This window comes from Python bivittatus, unplaced genomic scaffold (assembly GCF_059951505.1).
Source record: "Python bivittatus isolate LINGU-HERP-01145 unplaced genomic scaffold, Pbiv_v1 ctg000700_np1212, whole genome shotgun sequence".
Taxonomy (NCBI): domain Eukaryota; kingdom Metazoa; phylum Chordata; class Lepidosauria; order Squamata; family Pythonidae; genus Python; species Python bivittatus.
The window spans coordinates 37,310,851-37,325,163 of NW_028277098.1; the positions used below are offsets into that span (position 1 = coordinate 37,310,851).

At 39.1% G+C, this 14,313-nt stretch overlaps 1 protein-coding gene across 1 annotated transcript in view; it reads right to left on the bottom strand.

Annotated features, from left to right (window-relative positions):
* Positions 1-8,520: 8,520 nt before the first annotated feature.
* IL23R (interleukin 23 receptor) overlaps positions 8,521-14,313 on the bottom strand; it is a 49,080-nt gene continuing 43,287 nt past the window's right edge. Inside the window, exons 15-16 of the mRNA XM_088154136.1 lie at positions 10,847-11,586; positions 8,521-9,925 (exon numbers count right to left, since the gene is read on the bottom strand). Of these exons, the coding sequence (XP_088010262.1) occupies positions 10,948-11,586 (639 nt within the window). The 3' untranslated portion in view covers positions 8,521-9,925; positions 10,847-10,947. The remainder of the gene's footprint in view (positions 9,926-10,846; positions 11,587-14,313) is intronic.

The following is a 14,313-nucleotide window of genomic DNA, read 5'->3' on the forward strand; positions in this document are numbered from 1 at the left end:
GTGTGCAGCTGTACACACACCAGTGTAATGTCAGGGGATTTCTAGAATGCTTATAGGTCAGAGCAACCTTAACATGCTGTAATATGTTCCTTAATGTGAATGCAAAGCACTCAACATCCCATCTACCATAGTGTCTGAAGCTCTGTGCTTGGCTGAATCTGGGAAAGCAGGAATTCCAATTGTGGAGATATATAAAGAAAATTTTATAAAGTTACCATGGTGGCTTTAGGAGTGGCAAATGGGAAATGCCCAGGGCCCTGTATTTGAGGGGCCAGTTTTAGCATAATGTTAGTAAATAAAAATAAAACCTATCTAAAGGTAGGAGGAAATCTTCAAGTATAATGAAGAAAAGAATGTTAACTTGGTTTTGTTTGCTTTTGTTTATGAATTATAATAACTACACTTACACAACCCTGTCTTGGGTTGAACAATCTTACAGTATTCTAAAATCAGATGTATCCGTTGATAGGTTATAAAAAATATTCTTCCATGGGGGCCTCCAATGATACGCTCCTCCAGGGCCCTCAAAACTCTTGCTAAGTGCTATGCTATCCTATGCTATGTTAACTTATGCTATAAACTTTCTCTTTCTACAACATCTAAAATAAGATGTACAGTACATATTTGCTTCCATGGAAAGACGTAGATACTTCATAAATGAGATTGTGAAAGGAAGAATTCAACATGAGCACTAATAACTTTATTACTTCCACAAATATTGATTTCACTAATGGAAGCAATAAACCAAAGAGGTGTGTATATATAGCATCATTTATGAACAGTGGAATCAGTTGCCCAGAGAGATGGTAGTCAACTCACTTTCATTGGATCTATTCAAGCAGAGGGTGGAGAACCATCTCTTTGGGATGTTTTAATTTGAATTTCTGCACCATGCAGATAATTGTAAGTGGCCCAAATGGCCCTTCCAACCCTATGATTCTATGATAAGCAGGAAAACAGTAGTAAAAAAGAAAATGGGGGGAGGTATTTAGGATTGCTTCCACAGCAACAAAAGTATCATTCCAACCCTCTTTGTGCAACTGCTGGAAGATCAGCTGGCACAAACCAGTCAAATCCAGCTGGAGTGGCTTGTGAAAGAGTCATAGCATCTATGAATCTTATTAAAGACTTTATTAAAACAAACTGAGTAAATGTCTTGCGGAATAGCTTATGTAAGAAAAATAAAGTACTGGTTTGGACAATTGTGCAAGGGTAAAAATGGCATTTCTTTCTATAAGGGTAGCAGAATGACATCGGTGAAGGCACTGACTATGGATGAAAGAGCATTACAGGGCAAAAACATTAAAAATATTTCGAAGCTACTGGAAAATTTTCATTTCCAAGATCACTGCAAAGAACTCAGTTTTTGTTTTTCTGGGGGCAGTCTGAAATCTATTATCCAGAGTTTCTGCGTCAGAATCCAGTTCATATTCACTTGTAATAATAAAAAAGCAAGAAGCAGCAATATGAAGCAAAAAGAAAGAGAATTAGGAAATAGAACCTTCCGTCAAATGCATTCAATTCTTTTGTTCCTTAATTGTCACTTAAGATTTTGAACCTAAGTTCTCCATAGGGATCGGTATATATTTAGTATGAACATTACTTTTAAATAGCAATAATTCTGAAAGGATCAATTCTCTTTGGCAATCTTCCAAATACACTCATTTCAGACAACATCTTTCATACACATTCCCTAATTTATTTGTAGGGTTTTAAGGACTTAGCCCCCCTTGAAAGCTCTCTTTCCTGTTAATCTCATCTTCTGCTTCATTGCATGGTGTTGGCGATACTGATTTGCTTCTACATGTAGCCCATGCATCTTTTTTTTCCTTCACCCACCCATACTTATATTTTCTGCCATAATGCATGGGCCTAAAACAATTTCTCCAAACTCTTGGCACAGATAAGTTTGATCTGTATCTATGCAATCGTTATTCAGTTCCATGGAATCCAGACTTTGTTCAAGGTTCAGATTTCACTATGAAAATATACTACTTTCTGTAGAATTCAACTGGCATGTTTTTCACACATAATTTTTCAGTTTGTTTCCAGCTAAAAACATTCATTGTAATCTTAAATGGTGAGTGAAATGTGTGGGAAAGATACCACTTCAGATGATGTCTGTGCTATAGTGGTGAGATACAAGAGTTGGAAAGGACCTTGAGGACCATCAAGTCCAACCCCTTGCTCAATGCAGAGTCCACTAGAGCAACCTAACAGATAACGATCCAGCCTTGGTTTGAAGATCTCCAATGAAGGAGAACTGACCATATCATGTAGCAGCCTGTTCCACTGGCTCATACAGTCAGGAAATTCCTCCTGATGTTTATTCTAAGGTAGCTTTAATCCACTAGTCCTAGTCCTGCCCTCTGGCACAATACAGAACAAATCCACTCACTCTTCTTTGTGACAACCTTTCAGATATTTGAAGACTGCTATTGTGTCTCCTCAATAATCTCTTCCATAGGTTACATATATCTTTAACCATTTTGATACAGCTTGGTTTCCAGACCTCTCACCATCCTGGTAGCTATTCTCTCAACTTGCTTCATTTTGTCATTGTCCTTTTAGAACTGTGATGCCCAAAGTTGGACACAGTATTCTAAATAGGGTCTGGCCAGGGCAGAGTGGAGTAGAACAATTCCTTCCCATGATCTGGACTCTATATTCCTGTTAATGCACCTCCAGGTAGCATTTGCCTTTTTAGCAGCTGTATCCCACTGCTAGCTTATGTTTAATTCAACACCCAGATCCCTTTCACATGTACTATTGCCAAGCTAGGTCTTCCCCCACCTAATCTTTGTCCGTTTCATTTTTTCATACCCAGATACACAACTTTACATTTCTCTCTGTTTAATTCCATCCTATTCATTTCAGCCCTTAGCGTAAGCCTGTCCAGATATTTTAGAACCTTTTCTCCCTCCATGAAAGCATTAGTTATCCCTCCCAGCTTTGTGTCATCTGAAATTAGAAAGTCAGCCCTACAACCTCCTAAACTGAATCACTGATTTAAAAGCACATACATCTCTCCAAGCTGAGGTCTAAACAAGAATTCTTTGTCCAGTTGTCAGCCCATCTAACCGTAGTATTGCCTAGCCCATATTTTACTATTTCATTTAGGAGAATAACATGAAATCTTTTGCTGACGTCCAGGTATGCTAAGCTGGTAACCCTATCAAGAAAGGAGAGAAGGTTACCCCGACTCGATTCCCTGCTATGCCTATCAAAGTGCTTCTGGCCTCTCTAACTGGGGACCCTTTGACAAGTTTTATTTAAGAATAAGAATGCTTTAGCATTTTGCCTCTTAACAGAACGGCAGCCTTTTGCAACACTTTCTGTACAATGGTAAAAATTAGCAAAGCTTGACTTATATAAATATGCTGTGGTTGTCTTGCTCCTTAACAAGCGAGCTTAGAAGACTGCCCATTTCTTCTCTCTCATTTACTCAGGGGTTTTTCCATCTTCATTTATTTTTACGAGTTACTGAATAACATTATTGCTTTCCCACAAATTAGCCAAATATGCCCTGTCAACGCCAATCCCCAGGAATGGAACAGAAGTGACTAGGGGGCATCTTCCTGCTTGTAAAAGATTCGGGGGCAGGACCAAGTACTTTGCCGGGTGGGGAGCCCCACATTCTGCCCTCCCGAAGTCCCCGTCGAGTAGAAAAACCTCTCCTCTTCCTTCCTTACTCAGCTACGTATGGCAACTCACCCGCTCCAGTACAGAACAGATGCAGCTCTACGTTAATCTCCCCGCCAGCATCTTCTGCGCTGCCTCGCAAGCTACGGAGAGAGACCCGCGCAAAAGGGCCCTGCGCGCGTCTCTGCGCGTGAGAGGGCGAGAGAGAAAAAGAGGGGGAGGGAGGCCAGGCAGGCAGCAGAGGTGCTTACAAAGCACACTCTTCTCTCCGCCCATACCACACCATTTTTATTGCTACGGCCTGCAGAAGAGGTCCGGATCGAAACGCCGGGACAGGTTCTGTCCGGAGTGATGGATCGTGGCTGAAACTTCGAGCACTGGAGTCTGTGGTTTCCCTGCCGAGCAGATCCCCGATTTCCCCTTCCCCCGTTGTCTCTCCAAGATTAGCTGTTTTTACCCCCGCCTAGACGCCTTCTCCTCTTCCTTCTCCTGTGCCTAACTGCCTTCCCAGACCCGAAGCAGGCAGCCGTCCCTGATCAGAAAGGAATTTAGGAAGCATAACCTATTTAACGGTTCTCCATTCCTAGCTGTGTATTCAGTTTGCTTTCTTCTTTTACACTGAAGGTCCGTTCACTTTTTACTCTGTGTGTGTGTGTAGCTTACAGCTGTGAGAGTGGGCTGACTCCACTAGCTGGTTGGTTCTGTCCCACCGTCAGACACAGAGTCCCCCCACAAACTACTCTCAAGGTCATGCAGCCCTCAACAAATCACATCAAAACGAAAGTGAAGAAGCAGAATATTTAGGGAAAAGGGGCTGTGCATTTGCCATAGAGATCGATTTTTAATGCACTCATGATGCACGCAGTGGGGGGGGGGGGGTGGACAAAAAGGAAGAAACCGTGTCACGTGTTCAATCAACGGTACTCTCTGCATATGGTGGAGGGCGGACACTTCATGGGGTCACCAGCAGTAAACTGCTTTGTGAATTTGGATGTCTCCATGTTTAATTCAGGTAATATTAACAAGGTCACCTGATTTGTCAGCTTCACCAGTTAATCACATACTCACACTTACACACTCCCAAGTGTATCCTCTTAACACTTAACTCCTATATGATTTGCAAAGAAAAGTGGGAATGATAAATTTTCCACCCCAGGGACTTTTAATGGATGAAGATTCCCTTAAGCGGAGTTTAACTCCTAGTTATTACGCAGCCACAGACTTTTCTTGGCAACAGTACAGAAATCTTTTGCCATTGGCCTTTTTCAGGATGTTTTTCCACTTTGCAATCTGGTCTATAGCTCTGGCATTCTCTGATGTCTCCCATAAAACAGCCCCCCCCCCCAATTGATTCCAAGCCTGGATAAGGTCAGCTAGGTACTACTTTACTTTGAGGCACTGAAATATTTACTTATTTATTTATCAAATTTATATGGCTGCCCATCTTACAGGAAGTGACTCTGGGTGGAGTACAACAGTCAGTTAAAACAACAAATATATAAAAACAATCATTATAAAAATATTTTAAAAAATTATTAAAAATTTAAATATTATTAAAAAATTTAAAAAATATATGAACCACAAATGTGAATGTTTTCATGCATTTCAGAATCAGGAAGAGTCTTATACCCTGTGCAGCCCGCTGCATGGGTGATTAAAGAAACAGTCCAAAAACGTAATAGGAAAGTACACTCTAAATTAATATAAGAAACTCCTTGTTAAAGCAGATCAAGATTTAATTAATCCATAACTCTTTTTCAGCCACAGCTAACCAGATGCCTCTGAAAAGTTTGCAATCCAGGAAGTTTTGTCCCTTTTCTTCTTGCTGTTTAACTTCAGCAACTATGTGGGCATCCTGGTTATTTATTTATATTTGTTAGATTTATATCCTGGCTTTTCTCTAGGAGCAAAAGCTGGCATCTATAGGCACTGCCTCCTTTTCTGGGCTGAGAGGATGGCTGCCTGCAGATCACACAGTGATCTTCCATGGTTGAGGATGGAGTTGAACTTGGCTGTCCTTGATCTTAGTCCAACACTTTAATCATGACACATTTATTTTTATCCAGTCTGTTTTTACTTCTAGGGAGGAGTGAAACTGTAAAAAAATAGTTTCTCATTTTTGTATTGTTAAGTTTAATTTTCCTGTTTTTGTGACTGTTGAGAATTCCTTAAAGTTGACTAAAATGTGTATTTTTGTGCACATTTTTCCAAACATACTGTACACAAATCTGTAAATACAGTTTTTGCAGTCATCCATAACTAATGCAATGCAATGCAATATAACATACGGTGCAGAATTTTATTATTTTTGATTGACAATGTGCTTTGCAAATTTTGAGGGATAACAGAATTTCACTTTGTGTATTGGTTAAAAATCCGAAACTGGAAATTGTTGCATTCAGTTGCAAACCAAACAAAGTTACCCCCACTGCTATTTGCTCCATATTATCCTGTCCTATTATCTATTGACTACAGATTTTCTGGATTAATTAAATGGTAGAATTCTTCCTGATAGGTGCTGCTCATCAAGACAAAAGAGAAGTGTAGGTCTTTCACCCTCCCCTACACTCCTGTCCCCAATTTAGGACACCTCAGAGAGAGGGGGATGGGAAATCCTATGGTGCAAATGTTGGATGTTATCTTTTCTCTCTAGAGACAGAAGCATTAGGAAATTTCTATTTTAATATAACAATATTTTTATATTTTGGTGTATTGTGAAAAACAAACAAGCAAACTGTGTATTTTGACAGGAAATGGAGAGAAAGAAAGAATAACACTCTATTTCTTACATTTAGGAAAATGCTTGTTACAGTATATGTCATTTCTTCCCTTTTTAAAAAGCTACTGAAAACAGGTAGTCTCTCATTTATTTTCCCCAGATATCCTATGTAGACAGCAAGTTATATACAATACACAGAGGCAACCTGCTTAAGCACTGGTACATCTACTTCCCAAGTTTTGTTGGTACTGACCTCAGGATAAAGCAGTCAAGGTTTCAGCCTGTGTTAGCAAATGCAGTAGAAATTGTGAGAAAGCATGATTACATAAGTAGTTTCATTCCCTTTGGGTTTTTTTTTTCTCCACACTCTCTTGATCTTTGGTTTTGCTTTGCCAGTTTCATTTTCTTGAAAACTGACACATAGGTAATACTTGCATCAGTATTCTCAGAAGACCACACTTTCTCTATTGCTTTTCTGTAGCACAATTAGGCCCTTATGTACTTATGAACAAAACATATTATTCCAAATTCTCAAAAATATCATCTGGTTCCACCATCACCATGGCTAACATCTACCAGAACTTTTCTTACTGAATGGCATGACAATGTTCTATGTTTTCCTACCCATCGCCCCTGGCAGCTAATGACAGGGGTTGGATGCAGGAAGACACAGAACGTCTTGATGCAAGATAAATTCTATTAGATGTTCCAGAGAATTAAAGAGCTTCTCTCTCTGCTGTTTTTGGCAGCAGCTATCCATCTTGATAATATCTAGTTTGGCCCAGTTAAAATATTAGGTGATCTCATATCATAATTACTTTCTTAAGGCCAGTGAGATGAACTTGTTGTCAGTATGAAGTTGGTAACCATGATTTTCTTCCACTGAATGCCCTGATTACATCCTTTCATTCTGTTCATTCAGCATCTGTGAGGACAAATACTATTGATTTACATTCTTAAGCATTAGTAACTAAAAGCATATTGAACATTACATTCTTATTTTTTGTGTTTGTTCTTTGGATACCTAGTTCTTTGAAACTATTATTTTAATAAGTTGATGAAATCTGCCGCCGACAGTTATGAATATAATTTAATTGGCCACTGAAACAATTGATATGCTATGATTAATCTAATTTTAGGCCAAGATATTTAGAAAATACAGTAGATGGAACCTAATCCATGAGTTGTTTGTATGTCTTGCTGAACTAAGATGCTGAGTATCTTCAGGCTTAACCTAGATGGATAACTGAAATCTTATTGATTTCAATAATTAAGTGTAATTATAAATTAATATAATCCAATGCCTAAATATGATAAATGAGAGCTAACCAGGTCACAGTGATAGACTGGGCAGAAAACATTTTATGATCAGCAGTGTTTCGTTGAAATACTACCAACATATTGCTTAGTTCACTTACAGTGGATTTCCAGATTTTTCTGAATAACCTTTGTGTATCTTAAAGGGCAACTTAACAAGCTCTCCCATATTTGATGCCAATAAGATTGAACTCACAGAAGCATTTCCCTGGTTTTAAGCATAAACTAGTCCATTCAGTACTCACCCCATCAAGAAGCCTATAGAAGAGCAAATTCTAGGGCTGCCAATTCTGGGTGATCAAGAGATGAGATACAGAAAGCACCAACTTTCGGCTGCCTTATCTGCTGATTGTGTGGATTTTTGCAGCCCAGATCTGATAGGTAGCCCCAACAAATTCCAGAAGTGTAGCCATATTAGTTTGATACAAGAGAAATAAAAATATAGTTCTATGGCATGTTAAAGATTAATGGACCATAGCAGTGGTTTTTATGGAACAGACCCTCTTCATCAGAGTCTTAGTTGAAGTTGAACATAAAATTAAAACATGGAGATGGAGTTTAATTCACAAAAGCTTTCACTGTGAGGAGTACGTATATACACATGGTATGGAACAGTATCAATTAACGCAGGGTTCATACCTCATGCTAAACCTGGGGCTTGTCTTCAGCTTAACATGATCTGTGAATTCTGCCGTGGTGGTTTCTAAAGCATGGTTTATGCATTATGTGTGAGCCAATATGGTTTGTGCTATAAAACACTGTGCCTTAGTATGATGTGTGAATCCAAGCAATGGGACAAAGAGACTTACTTCTGAGTAAACATACAAAGGTGTGTGCTTTAGATCTTTATTGAGTCATTAAAATACCCTCTTTTTCTTGTATTGTAAGATGGATTTATCTAGTCTGAGAGATAGGTATATAACAATTATTTTTTAATTCCCTAAAGGTAAATAGCATTAATAATTCCCTTTGACAGAACAGGCTCATTCCCAGATTGTAAAAAGACTGGTATGCATTCTTATTTTATGGATTTAAAGTTTCAGAAAGAAAAGAATGACAAAAAAGATATCTTATTACTTTCCATATCATGCTGTTAACTCCTGGTTGGTGTGGTTTCTCTCTTACTATTTCCTTCCTGCATCAGCAGCTACTACTAATTTTAGATTAACTTGCATTCTAGAGACGTATTTAGGTTCAGTATCACCTTTCAATTTCTAGGAAGCCATTCACCTTTTTGAGAAGTTTCAGAGGTGGCGTGTTCTGATGTGAATGATATCTCCTGACTAAATGTTAAAACTGCATTATTCTCATCATTCTCAAAATGAGCTTCCTGAGCAACACCTGGCTTTCTTTTAAAAGACCATGAAGCCTGGGTCAGATATTACTTCACTAAGTATATAAAAGAACTCTCCTGGATTAGACAAATGCCCATCTAATCCAGCATGTTGTTTTCCCAAGTGAGTGATTAACTTCCAAAGGGAACCCTTCACATAGTAGCATCTCCCCATTGTTGTACCCGGGAACTGGTACAGTATTCAGTGCTCATAACCTCAAAATCTGGAAATAGTACATAGCCATTGTGTCTAGCAGCCATTCACCAATATGTCATCCATAAATCTGCTCAATTTTCTTTTAAAGCCCTCTAGGTTGGTAGCCATCATGACATTCTATAAAAGCTAATTCCATAGTCTAACTACACACCATGTGTTGAAGTATTGCTTTTTTGCTGTCCCATATCCCTCAACTTTCAATATCATTGGATTTTTGTATTATAAGGGAGAACCAAAAAAAAATAAAAATCTCTGTCCATTTTCTCGACATCATAACTGTATATAATTCTAAATGTCTTATAAATCATGTTTTTCTAACTTGCATAGCTCTATCCTCACCAGTGAGTTTTTCCATTGACTACCCTTTCCAGCATCTTTTTGGGATGTTCAGTACAATTTTTGCAGCTGAGCACCCAGAACTATATACAATGTTCCAAGCATAGTCAGACCATAGATTTCTATGGCATGGTGCAGACATACTTCCTTATGGCTGTGCCAATGTAACGAAAAACAGTTTGCACCTCCTCATCCTTTGAGAGGGTGTAATGATGCTTGCAGAAGGTGATCCATGTCACTGAGGCCAGGAGCATTCCTATGGTGACAATGAGAGCAGTTTGCTCCTTCATCCATAACGAAGTAATATCCACTTAATCACTTAAGCAGTCCTCAGCAGTTTTTCAGGCAGGGACAAATTGGCCTAGAGGAGCAACGTGTTTGATTTAAAAAAAAAGAAAAGGTAAGCTATAGAAAATAGAATCCTTTTCCCATTTTCCCAAAATTCTCAGGCTTCCTGACCTTAATTCAGCAGTAAATGACAGATCTCCTGAAACGTCAAGGCTAAGCTTGACTCCTTGGTTTGCCTCAGCAAGACTCACAGATGCAGCTCAGCTTGTTTAGAATCCTTATTGCAGGCAAGAATAAAAGGATACATAATAGTTGACTTCCCACTGCTAGTGAATAGCTCCAATAAAAGAGAATATCTGTAGCTCAGGGTTGAACTGTGGAGTCCTTGGTGCTCTCTGAGGTTGGTGGTTTGCTTGCAGGTGTTTCATTACCCAGTTCTGATGATGTTACCTAGCTGGGTAATGAAACATCTGCAAGCAAACCACCAACCCCAGAGAGCACCAAGGACTCCATGGTAAATAGTTGGAAATAACTTCTTTTACCCTCAGAGGTTTAAACTTGAGGAGCCTTCCTTTCACCCTTTTAAACAGATAGAAATTTGGCATGGTGTTTGATGACTTTGGAGCTGCGTAGGTGCTGTATGTCAGCTTGTAGAAATAACATATCAGGATTTGGTCATACTCTTCTGGCTGATCCTCCTAACTGGGAAAGTTTTCTTTAGTTATATTGATTGTGACCCTGAGGTATATCTTGTACATGCATCCTGTTGCTATGGCTCATTTGTACACTTTCATGTTGTGCAAGTACCTTCTGGGCTTCATATATGTAGTTGCAGTATATAATCTTGAATTATAAAGTATCCCGATGATAAATCATTTTAACTTCTGAGATTATTCAGATGACTTTCTGGTCTCCCTTAATTCAATGTACAAATTAATTATAACAAAATGAATTAACCTGAGAGATTAAAAGTGAGACTGTGGCTGCAACTCACCTTTTCAATTTTGTTCAAACATTGAACAGAGAACCTTGAGTTATGCTGCTTGAAAATGCAAAACTTGTATTCTTTGTGCAAAATGTGTATTCTTTGTTTCTTCAATCCTCATAGTGAACAGTGTTTTGAGGAAAATAAGACATCATATTGGTGGAGTCTTCATTTATAGTTTTTAAGCAAGAAAGTAGACTATCTGGTATTACAGTCTGTTCTTGAATATCTTCATCTGAAAGCAGAAACTTCAACTGGTTTGCCCTTTGGGTACTTGGATCTTCATCTGTTGAGTTGACTCTGCTCTGCCCACTTCCACTATTCCTGAGAACAAGGCTGATTTTATCAAATAAAGACTTACTTTCATTGGTGTCAACCATAGGCCATATATGGGCCACAGGACTGGTATAATCTTTCCTTAAATTGTTTATGGGCAAAGCTAGCGAGTTTGATTTTGGTTCCAAGTTTTGAAAATGTATTTCACTAGTAGTGCTGAAAGTAGTTCCTAATTGTGCCTTACTAGAAGTCTGAGGTTTGTAGCCATTTCTCTCAGTCACATCTGAATGGCTGGCAAACGGCACATCTTCTGGAATATTAAGTTTCCCAGAAACTGTTTCACTTTTTCCTCTTTTCTGTCCCACAGTCCTATAGTGTTTCTGTAACAATATTTCTTCAACTTCAGTTACCACAACATCCTCATAATCCAAAAATGGCCCAGAGAAATTGTGTGTCACAGCATCATTTTTTTCCTAAGGAGAAAAATAACACAGAAAATGTTGAATATTCCAGCATTGTGGTGAGCACATAACAAGGGTAGGAATACGGAGGAAGCAAACACCTATTTGGTTTCTAGCAGAGTCCACAGGATTCTGAGTAAAGCAGAATTTGCATAATGCTGTACTCAAAAAAGAAAGGGAAGAATGTTGGAGATTAGGTTCCAGAACCATTGACTCGTTCATTATTTATCCTTCTGATCTCTAGGGGAATTAAGAGTACTCTTTTAAAGAAGAAGAAGAAGACCCTCTTTATTCCTCTCGTTTCATTCTACTTTGCTTTGGATTGGAAGACTGATACCCTTACACTCTTCTTTTCAGCCTGGTTCCTAAAGGAAGTAGTGTAGGAAGTACTACATTCCTTTCTCCCACCATGAAGAAAGAAGGCTCAGAGATTCTATGGGAGGTTGTAATTTCCTTCATAAGCTTTTACTTGTGTCAAGTTTGAGGATGCTCTGGGCCAAAAGCTCCCTGGTAGACCCTCAAACCATTCTATGGGGCAGAAGGGACACAAGGGAAAGAACTGAAGATAGCACTTAAAATGGCAGAATGTCTATATCCAGCCATCCAGTGTCCTCAACCCAGGGTGTGATGATAGGCAGTCAGATCAACCCTTTATATTCTTCATTATCCCCCATATTTTTGGATCCCACTTCCTTATTATGGAGAATCTTATGGCTTTCAGAGGCATTGCACTACAGATAACTGGACTGTTTGTGAAATTGGGTTCTAAGGCTTAATTGGGATTGCTGCTGTTGTACCAGCCTCCCTGTTTCATAACAGTTTCCTTGCCAGAGGTGCTTCATTGTGGGGCCAGGTTGGTGGTGGAATTCCCTAGATTCATGGTCTTGGAAGATTTCAGCGGGCCTTCCTTTGGTGCAGAATTGGAGGCAGCTTGGGAGTTTATGGCCACCACGGCAGCCATGGACTATCTTCACTTAACCAAGGGTCTGACTCACAGTGGCGCTCACAATTTGGATCTGGTTTTTGCCTTGGGGCCAGAGCAATGTGATCTGAATATGGGGGATATCAAACACCTGTCCATCTTTTGAGGAGGCAAGGTCAAGAAACAGGCACAGTGGGGTCTCCGACCCCTTTTTTTTTTTTCATGAAGAGAGAGTCTGTCCTATTTGCAGAAGAGCTCTTCTGGATGCAAATCTCACTTTTAAAATGAATTTATGCACTCAGTTCTATAATGTCTGGTTTATATTACAGTAAATTTGGCATTGGCATAAGATAGATTTGACAGTCTTTAATATCTAATCCAGTAGAATGTACCAACAGGCTGCAGCTTTGCAGGGTTTCAAATAGAGATTTTTCTCATTACTTGTTACATGATGCACTGAGCCTTGGACCCTTTGCAATTAAATGTGCATAGCACTGAGATACGGTTTCCACCCAGATGAGAATTTACTGTGCCTGTGGAAGTCTTTTTTTTTTTTTTTTAATTTCTCAGCACAGAGTTAAGGCTACTGAAACGGCTCCTGAAAGCAAGCATTTCTGCACCATTTTCTTTTTTTAATTCTTTTTTGCTGTTTGATATTTATCTTACCTCTTTATTTTAACCCAGCGATGCACAGACATATTAACTAAATCACAGGACAATTAATTTATGAGCAGGTGAGTAAATGTGATTTCAACCTTGAAGGACATCATGGGATTTAAAATATGAAGATGTAATATGACAAAATTAAAATAAACAATGGAGTGTACTGAAAATGGAATTCATGGGGAAGTGGGAGGTGAGGCTGGGTAAGGGATGACATTTCTGTCACGATACAAGCTCCGCCCATTGCATATTGTGGGCAATGTTACAATGCAAGTACCAAAAGGGAGGGCTTGTGCTATGACAATACAATGCACATTCCATCATTTTAGCATCACTGTGGCTATGTATAGACCAGTTTATGCCCTAATCCTTTGCCCTTGTAATGGTAAGACCAAGCATAATGTTGGTCGTTTATGTTCTCTAAATCAGTGTTCCTCAACCTTGGCAGTTTGAAGATGTGTGGACTTTAACTCCTAGAATTCCTCAGCCAGCTATGCTGGCTGGGGAATTCTGGGAGTTGAAGTCCACACATCTTCAAGCTGCCAAGATTGAGGAACACTGCTCTAAATGACAAACCAGACAGATACTCTGTACTACACTGTACTGTATCAAGCAAATGTTTGGTCCTGCCAGGTTCTGTATTCAAAAAGTGATGACAATTCCATATTGAAGTAAATCTAGAATTTCCAAGTTTGGAAATTACACTGTACATCTGTGTGTATCTATGCTGTATACGGAGAGAGAAGGAGTATAAAAGTTTTACCCCACTGTGTAAGGATAGGAAAAAAACCCAATTAGCCCCGAAACATAGATTGACTTTTATGATTATACGCTTTTTCTCATTTACAACATCACTGGGACAGCAAGGCAACCCCAATTTTACCTTTTCTTCGTATGACACCAATCCTGTCTCATTCTTAAGTTAAAATAATAGTCATACCCAGTTCTTATCCAACATATTCCTTCAGGTGCCACAGTTCTGCCAGTGCTCCATGGTGGGGAAAATGTGCATGCCTTCCTCTCATCCATTTTCCAGGAGGCATGTTTGTGTGAGCATTTAATTATTAAAGGTTCATACCCAGGTGACATTAACGTTAGATGCCTGTCTCTTAAGGAGAAGGGCAGGAAATATATGTCATTGTAGGTTCTTCAAC